The sequence below is a fragment of the Semicossyphus pulcher genome, unplaced genomic scaffold (genome assembly GCF_022749685.1).
Source record: "Semicossyphus pulcher isolate SPU_LCO1_2020_fin unplaced genomic scaffold, fSemPul1.0.p SCAF_5, whole genome shotgun sequence".
NCBI lineage: Eukaryota > Metazoa > Chordata > Actinopteri > Labriformes > Labridae > Semicossyphus > Semicossyphus pulcher.
Window position 1 is genome coordinate 21,422,793 of NW_027211726.1, and position 20,434 is coordinate 21,443,226.

At 43.5% G+C, this 20,434-nt stretch overlaps 1 protein-coding gene across 1 annotated transcript in view; it reads right to left on the reverse strand.

The window, feature by feature from the left end:
* The window catches only part of csmd2 (CUB and Sushi multiple domains 2), a 253,256-nt gene that overhangs the window by 224,918 nt on the left and 7,904 nt on the right, over window positions 1-20,434 (reverse strand). Inside the window, exon 2 of the mRNA XM_069682020.1 lies at window positions 10,028-10,244. Within this exon, the coding sequence (XP_069538121.1) occupies window positions 10,028-10,244 (217 nt within the window). The remainder of the gene's footprint in view (window positions 1-10,027; window positions 10,245-20,434) is intronic.

The window sequence follows — 20,434 nt, forward strand, 5'->3', positions numbered from 1 at the left end:
ATGGGCCTAATTACACCTCTATTTTTAGTGATGTTTTCATCCCTGAAGGTTTAAATGACTCAACAGGCTCTCCTAAACAATTTGGAGCATTCTTTCAACTCAGATGAGTGCGAGCGTGAGCAAAGAAGGGCATGAAATGACACATCTTGTTTCATCCCGGCAGGAAAACATTTCATTTCATGCTATTGCAGAAGTGTATCCTGTTAGGAACATTGATAGGCTGGGGGATGTGAGAACGCCAATAGCAATGCTCGCAATGAGTGATAAACAGAACGTGGGGTATAAATTCACAGCCATCTAGTTGATTATTTCTCTAATCTGGGGTTACAGGGCCTAATAATTCTGCCTCACAGGTGAGCAGGTGTCATAAATCTCCACATCGTTTCACTTTTCCCAGAAGGAGATGATGAAAAACAAACTATCACTCTTCCTCCTGTTTTTAGCCCACTGTCGTTAAGGCTGGCGTTGATAAGTGGCAGTCTCTCCATTAACAGGCCAGACTCGCAGGAATCATAAATCCTCCGATGTGTGTGTGGTTGTGTCAGTGTGTCTGCTTGCACATGTCTGGGGCTGTGTATGAAAAAAAATCATATCTACATATTTGTGCGCTCATGCTGGTGAATAAGATGCTCAATCATGACAAACAAACAAAACCATGCAGCCTTGAAGCCATATTTTCTCCCTCTCACACACACACACGCTCCCCCTGTTGATACGTACGGCTTGCATTGATGTCGCAACAACGCGCGAACATATCAGCACGTGTCGCTGGAGATGAACAGACAAAGGAGGAACGTGTGTATGCAAACGCACATCGAACACGTGCGCACTATAGTGGAGTCATTTCCCAAAGTACGTGCTGTGAAAGATTGATGGCCGAGGCCTTCATCGGAGAAGAATTATTGCCGTGGCAAGCGCTCACGCAGGAAGCGCCGTTGTACGTCACCCGCTTTCACCCTGACCTGAGGATATCGGCTCTACAAGCTTGACTCATTGACTAATGCTGCAAACGTTCACACATACAGTATGAGACATGGGTGAACACCAACACACCAAATGCTGCGAGACACAGGGGACTGAATTAACACCATGCTAGCTTTCACTACCGCATTGTAGAACAATCTCTGGCAAGTGACCAGCATTAAGAGTTATAATATTAAATAATACACAACTGTCTCTTTTTATGCAAACAGCTGGTGTCATTTAAAAGAAATATGATGACGCTGCAGAATAATAAAACACCTGCTACAGTCTTTTGTTACTAAAAACTGCCCTAATATGCAAGAATACTGCATTGAATGATCTGCGGACACAAATATGAGTTTGGTGCACGGCTGCAGGAAAACAATATCGAACATTCTTCAGCGTTCTTCCAATATCATCCTTAAAGCAGGGATGCATGATGGTGTAGTGCCGTGGTTCTCAACCGGTGGGTCGGGACCCAAAAGTGGGTCGCGGAGCTGTTTTCAGCGGGTCGCGGATGTGTGCTTGGGGCAAAACATCGATGCTGCGCTTTTATTTTGAAGGATTTGGGTTTCCTGACATGCGTGCAGTAGTCGTGTGGTTTATTCACACTCCATACATCCACTGACTGGGACACTTGATGAGCCCTACAGTGGTTGCATTTATGTTGCACTTCTGTAGTTCATTTCTGTTGAAGAACAGCTGTTAATTCAATGAATTATAAAGGCTTTCCATTTATGCACTGCTACCTGTTGGTCATTTTGCTTGACTATTATACTGTTGTGTTTTGTGAAGTTGACGTACTGTGCGTCGCTCCATCTTAAGTCTAAACTTCACTATTTTGCATTAAATAAATTTCAGTGGTTGAAAAATCGTAATGTGGGTCGCAATTTGTTACTAAGGAGCAGCTGTTGGGTCCTGACGCTAGACGAGCTGAGAACCACTGGTGCAGTGGTTAGGACTGTCGCCTCACAGCCAATGATTTTATCACATTTCAACCAAAGAGCTTCTCACACGGTCATCACTGACCTCGGAGGAGCTTAAATACAGTGCTTAGAAGACATTTAAATAAAACATTACATTAAACAGGAGAAATGTTTCTTCCCTTTCTTGTGAATGATTGAGCGAGCCCTGGAGGGTCCTCGACCCCAGGTTGGGAACCCCTGAGTCCTCCTCTGTCCAGCAGGAGGATAAAGCTTAAATGAACCACTGAACACATGAAGGTTTCCCTTCAGAGCTGACAGATATTAAACCTGTTCATGATCACCTGACGTCTAACCATCTAACCACCACCTTCCTAGTTTGAATCCCCGTTCAGACTTAGTGGGCCTCTCTGTGTGGAGTTTGCATGCTCTCCCCGTACATGCATGGGTTCCCTCTGGTTACTCTGGCTTCCTCCCACAGTCCAACGACATGCTCATTAGGTTCATTAGTGACTCTAAAATGCCCGTAAGTGTAAATGGAAGTGCGAAAGGCTGTCTGTCTATGTGTCAGCCCTGTGATTGACTGGCGATCAGTCCAGGGTGTACCCTGCCTCTCGCCTAATGATAGCTCTGATAGGCCCCAGTAATAGATAATAGATGGATGGATCTTTAAAGCAGCTGTCAACAGTATTTTTATCAATACAATGGATGAAGAAAATAAGTTGTAGGTTTCAACCGGAGAACATTACACGTACATATACAACTTGAGAATTATCACCAGAATATCAACCAAGCTTTTCTTTCAGCTCGTTGTTCTGGTTCTCTTGCCCACAACATTACTGTCTGGTTTAATCTCTTTTGAAGTGTTGTGATTGGATGAAACAGGCAGCTGTTTCCAGCAAAAGAAAAGCTCTGAAACCACCTGTATGTAACAAGCCCTGCAACAAATGGCAACCAAACTAAGTAAGCAACAAGTGTTTAGTTAAAGAAAAGCCTGACTCCAAATGAATTGTGCTGTTTCATTCTGAGCCATATGAACTTTAAAGGTAAAAACATGCTACCTCCCACCTTGAGTTCCTAGAAGCTAAGAATTACATCTTCAGATTGCTTGTTTTGTCCAGCCAACGGTGCGCAATCCAATCAATTTTCATTATCCAAAACAGAGACAATCAGCAAACCCTAACATTTCAGAAGCTGTGAGCAGATAATGTCTGACATTTTCACAGGAAAAGTCAAACTTATTTTCAACAAAGTGTCCGACAATCAACTAATTTAGCGTCATCTAAGCCTTATTTCAGAGTCTGTATGTATTGATGGAAGTTTCTGACAGCTTCTGAATCCTTTACAGTCTGTTAACGTTTAGATAAGAGGTTTGTGTTGCTGAAATGAAAAGCATGAAAGCACATACACACTCTTTCCCCCTCTCCTGTATATACTGTATAAACACTTGTGCTCTCAAGTGCTTGCCAAATAGCAGAAACGTCTCTGCTGCGCTATGTGTCTGCGAAATTACAGGGCGAATGCTTTTCCAGCCCACTGCCATTTACTCTGTGCTTAAAAGTGTGTGTCGGAGTGTGTGTTTGTCAGCGTGGCGCTCGCTTTATTTGTATTCCAATAAACCTTGATTCTGTTGACACTGAATCAGCTTGTAGGGACGGGCTGCACACAAGCCTAGATGCCCCCGCTGTAAACATAGTCTGAACACACACACACACACACACACACACACACATCCACGTACATTTTGTGACACCCCAACCTCACGCCGCTGAGCACTGACTGTAGTGTTAATGCCACTCCCAGCACCATGCACTAGTGCTCCTTATTTAGGTCCTATCCAACCCGCCGGCTGAAAATCTGTCCCTTTCACGCCTCCTCCTCCTCCTCGTCTCCCTCTTCCCCTCCCTCGGCAGACTGCTTGGCCTTAAGTCCCTCCGTTCCATCACTCCATCACCGAGAGGAAGGAAGGCATGTGGAGAGAGAGAGATGCCTTCACAGACCCTGAAAGCTTTTCCCTGTGCTGAAATGTTCTCAGTGTTGCCCGACTGGCAGCTACAAGCTGAAATGTGACACAAAAGCAGAAAAAAAGACTGCTTTTTACAACTAAGAAATGTGGGCTGTTGTGCTGAGTGACAGTGAATGAGCTGGTAGAGGTTCATTGTTTTGCTTAAGGTCAAGTCTGTAGCTTTAGTCATTTGAAGGTCGCTCTGACTCCTGTTACTACTGCTACAACACCATAGGCTCTGTTTAACCCTGGACGCCATGGCTACTGGTATCCAGGAGGAAGTTACATAACAATAATTGGACTGCAGATAATGACCTGATAGGCGTTTAATTGGCAATTACAAATGAAATTAACTATTGCTAATTAGGCCAAAGATAAGGGGAAGTTGCAGAGGAATTTCAGAGGTTAAATTCAGGGATATTGCAACTAGAATTGCAATCAGAAGACATGCATATTTTAAGACTTTACTAACGATTCTAGAAATGTCACAATACCTTTTATTTTTTCAGCTTCTAAGGCAGCCACCAACTTACAAAACATGTTACTTAGGCGTTTATCATGTTCTGTTCCTCTCATTATTACCTAAAGCAGGGTACACACTACAAGATAATTGGGACGATATTGGGCCCAATTCCCCCCTTCTGACAATCGTAAGCATAGTCCTGATTTTCTGATGCTCCTAAAGATTATCTCTCCAGATGTTCCTGTGGTGTGAGGTTTGTTAAGAGTGATTTTACTTCCCCCGATCTGCTCAGAAGGCCGTCATGGCCGCACCGATTAGAAATCGTAAATATTAAACATGTTCAATATTTACGATCTGATATCCTGTTGTGTCGTCACTAAACAATAGCAAATGGGGAAGCAAGGTGACTGAAGCAGGAAGCACAAAAAACGCAGCCATGGCGACAAAAGCAGACGGGGAGCATAAAGTAACACATACAGTCCATGTTCACGCCGTCTCCACCACTGTTGTTCTTTTTTCTTCATGAATTTTCAGTAAAAAGTCCTAAAACTAACATATGGTTGTTTGGGCAGCGAAAGTGTGTACAGTTTAGGCTATTTGTCAGATGGTTTTGATTGTTTACAAGAGAACAAAAGTCTTTATATATGTCGGCTCTTAGTTTTGCTCTCAAAGACACCAGATTGATGCATTTAACACAGCATGCCCTCCCAAAAAGTAGTTCCAACGTCCCTGAATGCATGCATCTATGACAGTCACAACTTCATTATCCTTCATTATCAAAGGTTCCTCTTTTGATATGTCGTGTAAAAAAGTCATAATTATTTTTATGTGGCGTTGAAGTCAGACATTGTGGTATGAGTCTGCTTGGGGCAATGGAGGTTAAACAAAGGGGACAGGATCGAGTTCAATTCCTGCGTGAAACAGTCAGTGTGGACCGCAGCAGATGTTTCTTATTTAGTAGCACACGGCTGCCGTACTATGAAAGACTCACCCCATGTTGCTTTATTCATAACATGACTGCACGTTCCAAACTGACACTAGAGTGGTACCTCTATCATCATATATTGAAGCTTTGGGCTACAGACAACCCTGCTTTATTGATGAGCTGGGATTGAGAACATTGCAGTTGGACCACTTTCACAACTGATGCATTCAAGCGCAGTCTGTCATCAAAGAGAAAGGGTCAGAGGCAGCACAGCCTCACATTCATGAGCTATATTGTCGTACAATGCTTCCCTTTGGGCAAACAATAAGCAGTATAGTGCATCTCAAGGTCTCTTATGTTTACAGGATTGCGGTTTATGAGACATTTACATAACAGCTTCTGTTATGTGCGTATGTAGATTTTAATATTGTATTGAACTAGATAGAAAACAGTCCAACAAAGTAAAGCAACTATGTTAAAGGAACAGTTACCTGTACCTGAACATACCCTCTTGTGCTTTCTTGCTGAGAGTTAGAAAAGAAGATGTTTGAAGTGGGCTTGTGGCGGCGAGTTTCTTAAAGGGACAGAGCTGAGGATGTAGTTGCATCTCAATTCACAGGCTGCAGCCTTCGAAGGAGGCGGTCCATTGAGGATGCTCCATTCACAGCCTGCGTAGATCGTTAAAGCCGAACTGAAATGAGACGGTCTGGTCTACCCTTGCATCATCAAACGCCGCTCCTGTCGTCTAGCAACAGGTAGCTAGCGGGCTAACTAGCAAGCATAACTAACGTCCGGTAAGTTAACTGATTATTTTAAAGATAATTTGTTTCAAGAGCCCTTTCATTGAGTTGAAACCTAAAACTTTTACATATTAAAGTCTATTCCTTGGCCGTTTAAAAGTCAGCCATTTAATTTAAATTGGCACGCAATGCATCTGGGGATACGGTGGGCTGCGAAGGTTGCACCCAATGGATCCTTCAGGAAACAGAGGACGCATTTGTCGGCCGCATCTGAGGGAGCCTTCGAATTGGGACAACCTTCTGTGATGCAATCGGCCTTTAAATACGGCCTTCGAAGGCTGTTTTTTTGAACTGTAAATTATGCTAAGCTACTCCACAGGTATCGCAGAGTGAAATATGAAGCTTGAAATTAGCATAATAACCCTTTAAGGATATATAAATAGAGCTGGACTATTTAGCCTAGTTTACCATAAAGACTGAACGCAATGGGAAACAGCTAGCCTTGCTCTGTCCAAAATGAGTCCTAATTGCTGAATATTAGGTGACGAACAAGCTGTAAAGATAAACCACTGCAAAAAGGCTGAAGAAAATTATGTTATCATGCCAATTCTGTTTCAATAGAGTCATTTATAAGATATTGCGAAAGGCTGAATAGGATGCTCTTTTGATTTAGTCGTTTGAACTACTTCAGACAGGTCTCACCTTGAGGTGAGTTTCGCTGCAGTTCACCCTCTGCCTGTGTGGAGTAATTGATAGCTTCCACAACACCGAGGGCGCAAGATGCACTTAACCACTTAATCATTACACCCTCTCTGGAAATTAAAGCTCGGCTTAATTACCACCAATCAAATATCGACAGCGGCTTGTGCTTGTGCAATCCACCCCATATACCTCTGCATATACTTTTTTTTTTTCTCCATTTCAAACAACCGAAACTTCCACAATTTTTTTTTTTTCCTGCGTTCCCAGGTGTCAGGTGGGATCAGCAGTTTAATGAAGTGCTGCAGCAACAGACTGACTCATGACAGTGACTCATAAAGCAAGTGCTGCAGGAGCGCACACAAACACACACCAGGTGCTTATATACTTAGGAACACAAGCACACACATATATATATATATAAATATATATAGCCGAAACTGATTCGTAAGCCGGCATCATCCTGATAACGACAATTTCCTCGGCTCTGCTTCTGACAGCAGCGAATAAATTAACGGGTAAATAAACAAATCTTAGGGAAGGTGACTGCTTTGAATAAGAAATCAAAGGTTATCATTTGAACGGGAAGTGAGGCAAAACATTCATTTTTGATGATGACTTACGATCAAAGGAAGTATCCCGAGCTCTACATCCTATAGCGTGATGTACATGAAAGACTGATCAAATCCAGCGAACGCAGCATGCAGGACACAAAATGGAGAACAGGCGGGGGAGATAAAACATTTAAAAAATAGGTGAGGAGGAAATGAGGAGGGGGTGGGGGGAGAAGAGAGGAACTGGCGGAAGAGGAGCGAGAGAGAGATGGAAGGAAAATTACTTTTGACACGAGCGGGAGATGAGGGCTGAATTATCAGACGTGCATCTTTGTGTGTGTGTATGGAAATGTGCCTGCGAATGTGTGTGCGTGCTGTAAATATACATGCATGTCGTGGCAGACTTGTGAAGTCTCGCTTTCACAAAACGCCTCCTTTGAAAAGAGAAGCACTCTGGTCAAAGACGTCTCAGGGAATCTAAGGGAGATCTGTGTTGCTCTCTGCAAACTCTTGAACGTCCCCACTGCTTCTCCATCTCTGCTTTATCCTTTATTTTTCTCACCACCTCTTCTTCTTCTTCTTCTTTTTTTCTTTACGAATTCATTTTCTTCCCCCTCGCTTATTTTCAAAGTGCTTAGACAGAGCGAGTGGAACGCTTCCCCACCATCCCGCTGGAGCATCAATATACAACAGAGCCCAGAGGTCCAAACAGGAGAAAAGGCTGAGGAGAAAACGCGCAACACCAATCCATAATGGATTTTCTTCTCTCTTTCATTCGCTTTCTGCGGGGAGATGCAGCCGAGGCACCGTTGGCACAGAATGAGAGACGCGGGGAGGGGAGAGGTGAGAGGGAGAATTTGACGGGGAGAAACCAAGAGGCCGACAGAGACTCAAAACAGCATCAGTAACAAAAGCCCTTAAGAATATTCCCTTCATCTGTCTCTAGGGGGGCTTGCATAACGTATGCTTTAATCTATTTGCAAGGCCGAGCTCACAGCAGAAAGTGACAGGAATTAAAAGCAGCTTTTGGTGTTGCTTCGTCTGATCAGATGCAGCAATTGTCAGTAATTAAGTTGGCCTGAAAGTGAGGGAGTGCCAAGAGGTCTGACAGATATTAGGCTGCAAGCAGTAATATCCCCAAATCCATAAATGCATCAGTGAAGAGCAGCTCGGTGCCTGAATCTGATAATTGCACGCTAATGCAAACAGAAGTCTGGCTCTTTAGACGCCAATTCAGCCTAACAATATTTATCTCCAAAATCCAGACTGGTTCAGTGGAAAGTGTGTTAACTCTGCAAACCAGAGAGCCAATATTTCAGCTCCAGTGATGTTAGCACAAGGCAGCTCTTTCTCAGCCTGTTAAATTGACATTTTCTACGACAGGATGAGACTGTTGATTCAGAAATTGTTTGTTTGAGTCTTGACACTCCAGTGAGTTTTATTTCATTTTCGCTATGAGCTCTGAAGCGCAAATACGGGCCCAGAATCCCAGAGAATAACCTTACATGCTGTCACAGCGCCCGCAGAGTCCGTGCTGTATTAGTCACCGAAGGATCTACTTCGTCAGCCTCTGAACGCATCACTGCTTACAGTGTTGATTATACTCTGTTCTGAATGGTTTCCAGGTTCCAGTCTGCTGCCTTCATCAATACCTAATGACTCTCTAAAGGACACTTTCAAGTCTAATACAGCTGTGCTCTTAATTTGATTGTTTTGGACATATTTGGTTTTGATTAAAAAAACATTTTTCTCATTTCAATAATTACTGAGACATAAGAAGACAGTGACATCACCAGACAAGAGTTAAAGTAATAATCTCAAAGATTTTCATGTAAATAAATTTCTGTTAAGTTGCTATCTATCGCCGAATGAGGTAACACAGTGGCGATTGAGCCTATGGCCCACTGATGAAAGCCTTTGTTTTTGCAGTGTTACGGACTGGGTCTGCGACTTTCACAAACGGTGCCCAGTTAGTGGTTAGTCTGCCAGCGAGGGTAGGCGGAGCTAAGCTGCTGCTTTTCCGGTCTCTGCAAATGTTACGAGTAAACAGTAATCTACTATGGCTGACCAAACAAAGATAAGATCGATGACGACAGGTACAACTGCAAAAATAAGTGAAAATCCACAGAAAAAGAAACAAATTCGACGCTCAGATGAAGGCGAACAGTCAAGGAAAGAGTTTCAACCAGAGCCAACTGTGCAACACTATGGCAATTACCATTTATCGTCACAGGTGACGCCAAAGAGAACAAAACTGAGATCTTCGAGATAGCCACTTTAAGTGCTGCTACAAAAAAGTTACTCGTCTATTAATATGTGACAAAATTATACGACATAATGTGTTTGAATAAATTACACGTCAGGCTTTGCGGTCATTATCAAAAAGAGCGCAGATAACATTTTCTCCCTACATTCAAAGCTGCCTGGCAGGCCAACGATGTAATTTACAACTGTCCATTTTGCAAGTGCTCAAAAAAACGAGTCATTTCCATAATTGTGAATGTATGACCAATATTGTAATGAGCAGGAATCGTACTTTAAGGCTTTACAATCTTGTCGTTGTAGCATGCAGCAAGCATCCTTTAAAGGCCCTGAAAACTCCTTTAAATGTCAAACTGTCAAACTAAATGTCAGCATGTCAACCTACATAGAAAAAAGAATCATGTCAAAATCTTAACATCATTTAAGTCATCTAAAACCCTTGACATGATAACAAACAACCATATATACAGTAAAAAAAGTAGTCCGTCTTTACCGTGTCCGCAGGTTCCCCGGGCTGGGCGGCCCGTCATATACAGACAAGATGTCAAAGTCCTCCTCGAGGGCGAAGCCTTGAAACACCAGCTGTATCCGGTTGTGCTCCGCCGCCACAATCACCCATGTACAGTTGGCATAGTTAGGGTAACCGTATGGGTAGCCGGGGCTCTCTATCGTCCCATTGGGACTGTGTAGTGTGTAACTGCAGTTCTGAGCTGTGAAGAGAAAAAGAAGAAGACAGTTATTAAAAGTATTCAGAGTACAAACCAAATAAAAGACTTCTCTACAGCATATCCAAGAATAGAAATCACACAAATGCACACACGCTTGCATCAAGTGCTACATCCATTATCACCTACAGCGTGCAGCATTAGCCATTAATACAGCAGTGCTAAATAGCTAACCCTCCCCCAGCTTTCTCCACCTTTCCCACCTCCATCATCACACACTTGTTCGCTCACCGGCCCCTTCACCGCATTAGTAATAACTTCCCACGTTTAATACACGACGTGGCTGGAGGAGAGAGGACGAGGGATGAGGAAAACGCACGAGAAGGAAAGACACACTTGAAAGTAATTACATTCGTCTTCCATTTTCCTCCACAGCCATTCCCGCTGCCTTCGATCATACATTTTAATCGTGTGTGTGTGTGTGTGTTGGGGTCCATCGCTACAGAGCTTGGGTTGCATGTGTGAGATAAGCGTGTGTGTTGAATCCCCTGGCTAAATGACTTGTCTTCGGCTGATCTGAGCACACTTTTAATCAGTGATAGGGATTTAGTCGTAATTAATCGCAAATGCGGTCTGATGTGCGATTGCGCCTATATTTTGTGTGTTTCAAATGCATGTATGTGAATCACCCTGTGGTTAATAACACACTTGTTTAAGGCTTTACATATTAAGGTTGTGATAGTTATCTCCTCTCAGACAGCTTAGCGTGTGCGCTCGATTCTCAGTCTGCCATTGAGACGTGACGAGAGAATTAAATATGAATACGCAGCACGATCCCGCTCCGTATGTGTTGCAGCTTTGGAGCTACAAAGCAGCAGAAATGCAACATGTCCTGAATCAACAGTGGTGTGCAAAAGAAGCCAAACATAAGCAAAGTTATTGCTACACAAAAGCAACCTGCACATTATTATCCTCACGCTGGGACTAAATTAGAATGTCATGCAACAATACATGCTATTTATACAAATGATGTGTGTTTTCCCTTTGTTTGCTTCAGCCACAAACCTGAATCATAATGCAGCCTGATTAAAATGTAATTAGGAGCGCATAATTGGAGGACATCTGTTATCTGCACAGCCCACATTATTCAACAACACAAACAACGCAACACTGGCAGTAGATATGATTTTTGTGTTGTTACAAACACAGTTGTGTATGCCTGGGATAAATCCATGCGAAATGAGCTATAATACCTGAGTGCATAAAAAAAAAAAAGCACAAGAATCTTGTGTAAACACGCCGCAGCTTTGAAACATGTGAAAGTGAAGGCTGCTTTGTTCAATCCCTCCAGGCGGGATGTGTATCCCCGAGTGAATGTGTGTGGAACATACACATTCTGTGTTACTTTATATGCTGATGATAGACCAATCCCACTGCTAAAAACGTGTCCAAATTTTCATTCTGAAACGTGCTTCATGTCTGGAAAAGGCAGCTGGGATTTACAGGTAATAAGGCGCCGAGCATGACGAGAGGGAGAAAAAACTGGGGCAATTTTCCTTCCTCTTATTCACAAGTGAAAGACAAATTTGTTTTTAAAGACGGTAGAGAAAGAGGGGAAAAGAAATGACGGAAAATGAAGCGTGAATACGGATAATCCCTAGTTAGCCAGACAGCGAACCCTGCGAATGATCAAGACGGTGTTTAGGGTTTTACCGGCTACATGCCACATCGGGGTGTTCCAGCTGAGATGCTGCTGGAAAAACACTAGCTGACACACACTCCCAACAAAACCAATATTAGCTCTTTGGTTTTTTTTTAGCACTATGTTTTTTGCAGGGAAATGGGGGGGAAAAAAAGAGGGAGATAGTGTCAGGAGGTAAAGATCCCGACTGTCTGCATGGCGTCAGCAGCAGCAGCAACAGCGGGAGGATAATAACATCTCCAGTCACAGTATATCCATCATGCCACTGTTGACTCCCCGGGGTCTGTCTCTTCCCCCCAAAAAAAACCCAAGCCTGGCTCTCTCTCAGCCGTCACTTTTCAGCGCTTCATTTGCGCTTGACCTCTTCCAAAAGATGCTAATGTGTGTGTACTTGAACCCTGGCTCTTGAATGCACTTTGTGATGCTGCGCTGAGAGAGAGCGGCTCTGTGGAGAAGTGTTGCAATGAATTCTTGGGAAAACTGTGCAGTGACATGAATGGAACACGGTCGTATTAAAAAGCAGCAGCTAAATTTAACTTATATATCTTATAGAGTGTTGAAAATCACCTCCTTATGTCTTTTCTCAGCTCTCATCTTCAGCAGCAGCATGAGAGAACAACAGCAGGGCCATCTGATTTTTCATTAAAGCCTTTAAATAGGCGCGGCAAGTGAGCATCCACCCTCCCAATTACCATCAGGTCAATACTAATATCCAGGTAAAACCTCCAAATCCACCTCTCCTACCTGATTTTCATACACACACAGCCTGGTCAATAATCTCCTCATCATCTCCTTCATTACGAGACAAATGCCAATCAATGGCTCATACGGCGGCCTGATGGCGGAGCCTTGATGGGGGTCAGAGTGGACGGGGAACCTCCTGCACATGGGCGATGAGTGAGGAAATGTGGGCCGGGCGGAATTACAAAACATGGAGGTTAAAGCAGCTGAATTTGTTACAGGATCAAATTCCGTAAGAGAGAAGTGATTCCTGAAGTTTGACAGATGATTCTTTTGAGGTTTGACATCGACAGGGTGAAAAATAGATCCCTTAAATGAAAGCACATAAAGATGAAAATGGTTTCTTATCATCTGAGTGCGTGTGTCATTAAGGGACTGAACACGCAGTAAATATTGATTGATGACATGAGATCAACCAGGCATGAAAGCTGCCTCACTGTTGAATGATACAATTAAGCAAAGAAAGAAAAACAAGCGTCTTCTCAGTGTTCCACAGCCCCTGTTTTGAAGCCTGAGCACCTGTGCCAAGTGACCGGCTCTTAAATCGATAATGACGCACACAAACTGGGATAAAAGAGCGAGATTGGTGCTTTTAGAGAGGCTGCTTTTTTGGCTGCGGTTAGAAACATTTCTGAGAAATGCACGGTCAGAATTGAATCGACAAAAAGCAGATGCTTCGGAGATCACTTGAAAATGCACTTTGGTGAGCATTAAGTTTACGGCATCAACATGAAGTCTGATTTTCACATTAGGCTGTTTGCGTGTTAGTCATCCTTATTTGTGCTTTTAATGGATCTTTGCGCAAAACGGTTAACCACGATGAGGAGGTAAACCGAAGCTCTGCAAGTCTCTGTTCTTTGAAAGCCCAGAGCCTTTGATTAAGTAGATCCAGCACTCCGGGGCCGGGCTGAATTATTTAAGCCTCGCCCAGGGTGCATTATGAAATTAGCTGCTGGGAGCTGGTGACCTGCAGCGAAGCCCCTCAGTGTAAATCTGCAGGGAAGAGCCTATCCTGCAGTTGACCCCACTGACACACCATAAAGACCACATAAACAGACTGCTGGCCGAGCTGTTTTAGCCCAGCTAGCCCGAAGTAGAAGGTCATATTTTCTCAAGTTGTGTAAGTTCAGGTGAGCCATTATGGAATAGTGGCACATACGCTGGTTCAGCAATTAGGAAAATTGCTAACTTGATGTAACGGTTGGTGTATTTTATCCCTCAGCATGTTGACAGGAACTATTTGCGTTGGCTTGTACCGGAATGTTAGCTATGCTTGATATCTGGATGTTCAACAGATATGTTGTCCACTGCTTAGTACACTGGCAGCATCTGCTTGGCACCTACAGCATGCGCGCCGCCAAATGGTCGTACAGGGAGAGGTATGACCTTGCTGGAGCAAAACTCGAGTTCTAAACGAGTGCGAGTGTGTCGATCTATTGTTTGCTCTGCCAGGGCAGTTGTTTAGTCGCGGGCACACACAGAGCTGCTGCGCTGCACTGTGACACTTTGATGAATCGACGGTCACTGTGCTGTACTCCGGCAGGACAGCGACCCCTCAAAGCGGAGGGAAGGAGGCCAGAGGAGAGCGCGAGGGCGAGAGGGGGCAGACGGACAGAAAATAGAACGACTGAACGTATGGACGTTTAGAAAATAGATTTGGAAAGCATGACAAGAGGAATAATGGAGGAGAGGTGATATAAGGGACAAACTAGGGGTAAAAAAGCAGCAGAAAGGAAGGTAGAGAAAAGGTCAAAGAGAGGAAGCGCAACAGCCAATGGCAGTCATTATTTTGAAAGAGGAAGAAGTCTACACGGCGAGACTTTTTACCTATTTTCTGCATATCGTTGCCCTTCTGTGCCGAGTTCACAGACAGCCAGTGTGACATTCACAGCAAGACGGCGCTTAATCTGCACTGTTAGCGAATCCCAGAGGTCTATATGGAGGGATGATTCACCGGCGCGCACACATCTACGTACGGATGTATCAGCTATCAGCACATGTATGACTGTAATCCCTATACCCCTGGCGAGTATAGTGTCACATATCTGTGTGTCACTCCTCTGCTCGGATGCAATTACAGCGATTACACTCACTCTCAATGGGAGGAAATTTCATCTTGGTGAGCATAATCCCGACATCACTTTACTTAATGCCATGAAGACACAAACAATAGTTGCAATTCGAGACTGAAAACCTCCTTTCTGGCTCCCGCCATGTTTTTGTCTGGGTCCTTTATCTCAATTCAAGTTTGCCTTTAGACTAAAGACAAAGACGCAGACACCATTCTGCTCTTGCAGGCAGTAATAGAAGTGCTTTTATATCTTGTGCATCATTCATATAATTAGAGAGAAAGTTTCTAATTGAGTGGGTTAACATGCTTATTAGCCGTGATTTTGATCTTATGCTGAATATGATGTTTAAATGAAACATTGACGCCTGTGCAGTTTTGTCTTTATTTCTCACCATCACTGTCAATGTTCTGTACCAACAAAGAGTGCTGTATTACATGCAGCAGTAGCATGTTTGAGAAGGTCTTCCAACATGTCAGAGCATGTCCGAGCATGTCTATGACATCTTTATCGATCACAGCTTGGAAACAATAACGTTGGTATTGAACTGGACAACTGATGCAGATGTTTTTTTTATATAATGTAAGAGTAAATCTCTCATATGAACGATGCACTAACCATTAAATTGAGATAAGACCATAAACGATGTATTTCAAGTCTCCCTCATCAAATAGCGAATGCACAGAGTTCAGCTGTTTTCTAACTCCCAAGAGAAACCATAAAGCCTTCGTACATGCGGCCTATCAGGGGCTATATCTATAGAAAGTGAGCATCCCTGTGGAGCAAACATGGAATAATTTCCAACCAAATAAGCGCTTCACTTGGGGTTTACGAGTAACAAAGCCGTCAACTATCACATATAAGCCATCCCATGAGTAAACTTCAAACAGCCAAATGTTTTGTGTGTGTGCGCGTCTGCCAGTAACTGCCTCCCTGGTGGTTAGATAAACCCTTCCGCCCCATAGATCCTCTCAGCATCACTATTTGTCTCTTGACGTGTCAGCGCATATGCGCGCCTTGACCGCATCATATCCGAATTAACCTCTAGATGGCCGCCATTAAAATGGAAATGGGTGAGCTCAGCGATCCTGCTCGCCTCCATACATTAGGCTAATGTCGGGGCCAGGACGACACCGTCTGCCATTACAGACAAGCCAAATGCAGTGGAAGGCACTTGGGATGAGGTTGCTCCTACTTAGCCCTCCCCCCGCAAGGTTGTTTCCACTGGGCTGGATGCTAAATGTTGTTCCCTTAAAAGGGCAGCAATATGGAGCCTGCCTTTACATAATGGTGCACATTGGAAGGTTGGAATGGCTTCCTGCTGCAGGAATGTGTGAAGAAAACAATGATCTGTGTAAACTCATGCAGAGATAGGACGCTCGAGCAAAAACATAGGTGGCTGCGTATCAACTGTAAATCAGGAAACGATGAAACCGCCAGTTGTGACTCTCACATCACAGGCTCTGGCATTAATTCCAATGACGTGTTGACGCCTATGGCAGCACAGTTAATACACACATGTGCAAACTCACAAAAACACATTGTCAAAGCACCATAGCTGGAGGGCGCAATGTGCACAGCGAGAAAATAAACAACACCCACGTGCAAAAAAAATGCAGCCAAAGATGAAAGCACAGAAAGAAGCGGCTGCAAGCTGACACGTAGACGCGGCGCGCATGCAGAAATGCACTCTTGCATGAGTGCATGCACATGTTCCTGACTGTTTTGGGGGGCTTGCAAAAGAGGCACAATGGAGGCTGTGTTCTCTCAGACAGAGAGGAAGAGAGGTTGAGGGGAAGTAAGGCAGTTCCTTCCAGCTGGGTCATATTTAACCAGCAGTATAACCATACCAGCCAAAAGGACCTGCAACCCACCCAAAAAAAGCCACCCACACATTTCCAGCTCATCCTTAAAACTCTGCACGCCTTTCACCCAGTTCAAACACTGATTCAACACAGAAACTATTCGTCATCATGTTATTTACCTCAATGCCTCCTCTTCTTATCAATATATCTAAAAAGCTCTATTGGTAAGTTTGAGTAGCTGTGAACAATACGGCCCTTCACCAACCCTTGATCCAAGGTTTTGTAAGCTAATCAATAGAGAAATAACCCATTCAGAGTCAAAGACATGTTACGCTTGATGTTCTTCCCTTTCAGAAAGACCCCTGTCTTTGTGGGGGAGTTTATTCAGCACTGATACAAACGGGCCTCCCACACAAAACACACTGAGGCGAGATGCAAGAGGAAGTGTGGGTGTGTGTTTGTGGGTGTGTTTTTATGTTTGAGTGTGCATATTTTTGTGATAGAATCATTATTCTTGAACGCAGACGTGGTTCTACGTACCCAGCCCTGCCTCTGTCTGTCTGTCTTTGCCCTAGTTTCCCCCTCGCATGGAAAAAATACAAAACAGCCACATGCCCAGTTAGGCAGGTCGACCAGCCGCTAACAGGTTTATTTTTAGTTCTTTAAAGTTAATTAGAGACTTTTAGCCATTTTTGTGTATTAATATATACAGTATATTTGTTGCAGCAGACAATAACCCACATGGGCTAGGCTGTTACGTCACATGTTTGTAGGTCCAAACAGTAACCTCAGAAGCTGAAAAATGAAGCCAACCAGGCAGTGCCAAAAAACTGCAGTTCCTCGAGTGGCCACTGGAGGCTGGCACCAAAAGCGAGATTTTTCAAATATTGCACAAAAGATATGGCTTGCCGTGTGTTTTTATGTACTACAGGTTACACAAGTTCTCTTAGCTTTTTCAGACTAATATATAAAACTCTAGCATGCCTAAAAACAATCTCATTCTGTGAGAAACACATTGGCTTACTATCTAATTAGCCAGCGCCACCCTCTTGTCAAAATATTTGACCATATTTTGGAATTCTGGTTTTCAGAAGAACATGTTGATGGCCAAAATGCCGAACGTGAGACTTCAAAAGGGCATTCAACAAACCAACAGATGACTTCACAGTGTGGTCATCCGTTACTTATAGAGTCTATGGATAGATCTGAAGGAGTATCTCCTTAATTGGTTCCTCTCCACTGTGATGGTTTTTGAACTCTGACCTCCTAGTTTGCTGTAAGTGGTGTTTTGGTGATTGTGCACAGTTGTAGATAGAATTATGGTCTTCCCTTCTGCTGGATCAATGTCATGAGGTCCATCTGTGAACATGTATTGTAATGAGCAAAAGATGAGGTATAAACACAGCATTCAGAGGAAGTAATTACAGTACAAACAGCCTTATTTACGGCTCGTGCCACAGAAGCTGTATGTTGTTCCCTTGACAACAAGGAAACAGGAGAACACATCAAGACAAATCCCTTCTTCAATTATTTATTATCGTCTGAGTCCGCTTTAACACTTAATCTCACACATTCATGCTCCACACAGGCACGCACATACTGTACAACCAAACGCACACACGCTCATTCACACATACATGCCTCAGAGAATGCCAGCTTCCTCCCTTGTTCTTACTGTATGGTGGGAAAAAAAAGCACAATTACGCGTGACGCTAATGTGTGAAACAGTGAACTCAATTATCACCTCATTTTCATTCTGCTCACATCTGACAGCTGGCCTCTTTTAGTTATGTTAGAATGAAACTACACTGAAGAGACTATCGCGGTTACCTCCTGCTGTGTTTTTTTGCACATGAATTACACCCGAAGCTGCACATTCTGGACTCCAACCAATCAATAGCATCAACAGGAGGCGGGGTGCTGCAATAATGGATGTGTTCAATCTATGAGATGATGATCCTGGATAAGCATCCTGATCTATGTGTGTGTTAGTGAGTGGCCGTTCGTGAACAGTTGATCCCCTCCGAGCGGTGTATATTGAAGCAGAGAGGAAGCACTGATCCAAAGGTCAGGTCATGGCCGTCCCAGCTGGACTATTCCAGCCATCACTGAGAGACGGACGAGCGGCCGGCGATCAATCAGCCTCACTTCAACTTACTGTAGCACTTTCACCTTTCAACTCGGGTCCTAACGGCCCCCTAGGAAGGCTCAGTGTCAGCTGAGGACCACGGGCATAATTAATGGGCACTCCCAAATGGATGAGATTATATTTGAAATGAAGGATGATATTGCCTCTGCATGTTACACACCCCCACTGCTAACATTATTATATTGGCCGTATGCACAAAAACAAAGTACTATGCAAGGTGGTGACACATTTGTATTTCTTAAATATATGGACCATAGACTGTATATAAAGATGGAGGACATGACAGCTCCCTAAAAGAAAATCATATTTGATAGAATAAAAAAATAAAGTTTAATTAAGGGCGCTTTTCGACTCTGGGGGCAAAAGGGCAGGGGCTTGGCTTGGGTCCTATCTGTGCACATGCCTGCAGTACGGACCAACCATAGCATTGGAGCTGGTAGCTGGAGGTGCCACTTCCTTTCCTGGGCACTGTTGAGGTGTCCTTGAGCAAGGCATCGAATCCCCCGAGTGCTCGGGGAGCATGTGTGTGTGCAGCCCTCTCACTCTGACACCTCTCCATTAAGGCATGTCCAAAGGGTTCTGTTTGTGCATGTGTGTATTTCGGGCCTATGTGAGTGTAGCATGTTTGTACTAACAGAGAGATAAAATGTAATTTCCCCTCGGGGATTAATAAAGCATGTCTTCTTCTTCAACACATTAGGCTACAAAAAAACATGTCCGATCAGACAACTCACGTTTCTAATAGTTTGAAATATTGCAGCAGCAGGACATAGCTTGTGTTTGGCATCTATAGGCTCCGACCTCATCACTCCTTGCAGATCTGTGGATGCTGGTGCAGTACTGGTGCAGGTCAGCCAATGGCAATGACAGAGCAGAGGGAGAGAGCGGGCATCTTGCAGCTTAAATAGATCGCCAAATTGGTGACAAAGTGCAGCTCGAGTTGCCTGCCTGAACTAGCTTGCAGGCATCGCTCCATTTGTGTAGGTAACATGATTACCCATTGCATAAATCTCATACCCTCATGTCTTTCAGATAAGGTCCTGTCCAATCAGTATTGCAGTTAATAGTAAATTATACTATCATATTTCTTTGTATGCAGTCGCCTTAAAATCTGGTGGCGCCATTTGGCAGATCAGCGATCTTGTAGTATAACAATCTTACTGAAATAATATGGACAATATGACTCTCAGCGTCCCTGTCCAGATCTCTCTGTATTTTTCCCAAAAATATTAAATTTATATGGCAGATCCAAAAACTTACAATACAATTGGATCATTCTAGATGCAGGCCTGTTTGTCCAGTGATAAGTTTAATCAGTTTTACTCATAGAGGCCAATACCATAAATCTCAGATGCCTACAGTGGCTTGACAATCTGTGCAGCATAGGACCATTCTGTATCCTTAGACCCTGGATTTAAATAGGGGAAAAACTCCCCCCAAAATCTTTTAACAGTTTAAAACCACAGTATGGACAAATTATAGATTAGACTAGGAACATATGCATCAGCAGTGTGTGTGTGTAAATTAAAGCCGAATGTTGTTTTAAGATATTAAGATTGTGAGAAAACACATTTTTGCAGATTGGCAACCGCTTCTAAGATAATACAGATGATAACAACATTAAATCAGTTTTCTTATTTATTTCAGGCACAATGTTGCATCTTATTTGCATTAAAAGCTGTTGAATAAATATTTTCCTCTGTGTTCCTCTCTGAATATCATTAGAGAAGCAGGCTTTGTAAATTTAGCCCAAATACAAGATAAAAGAT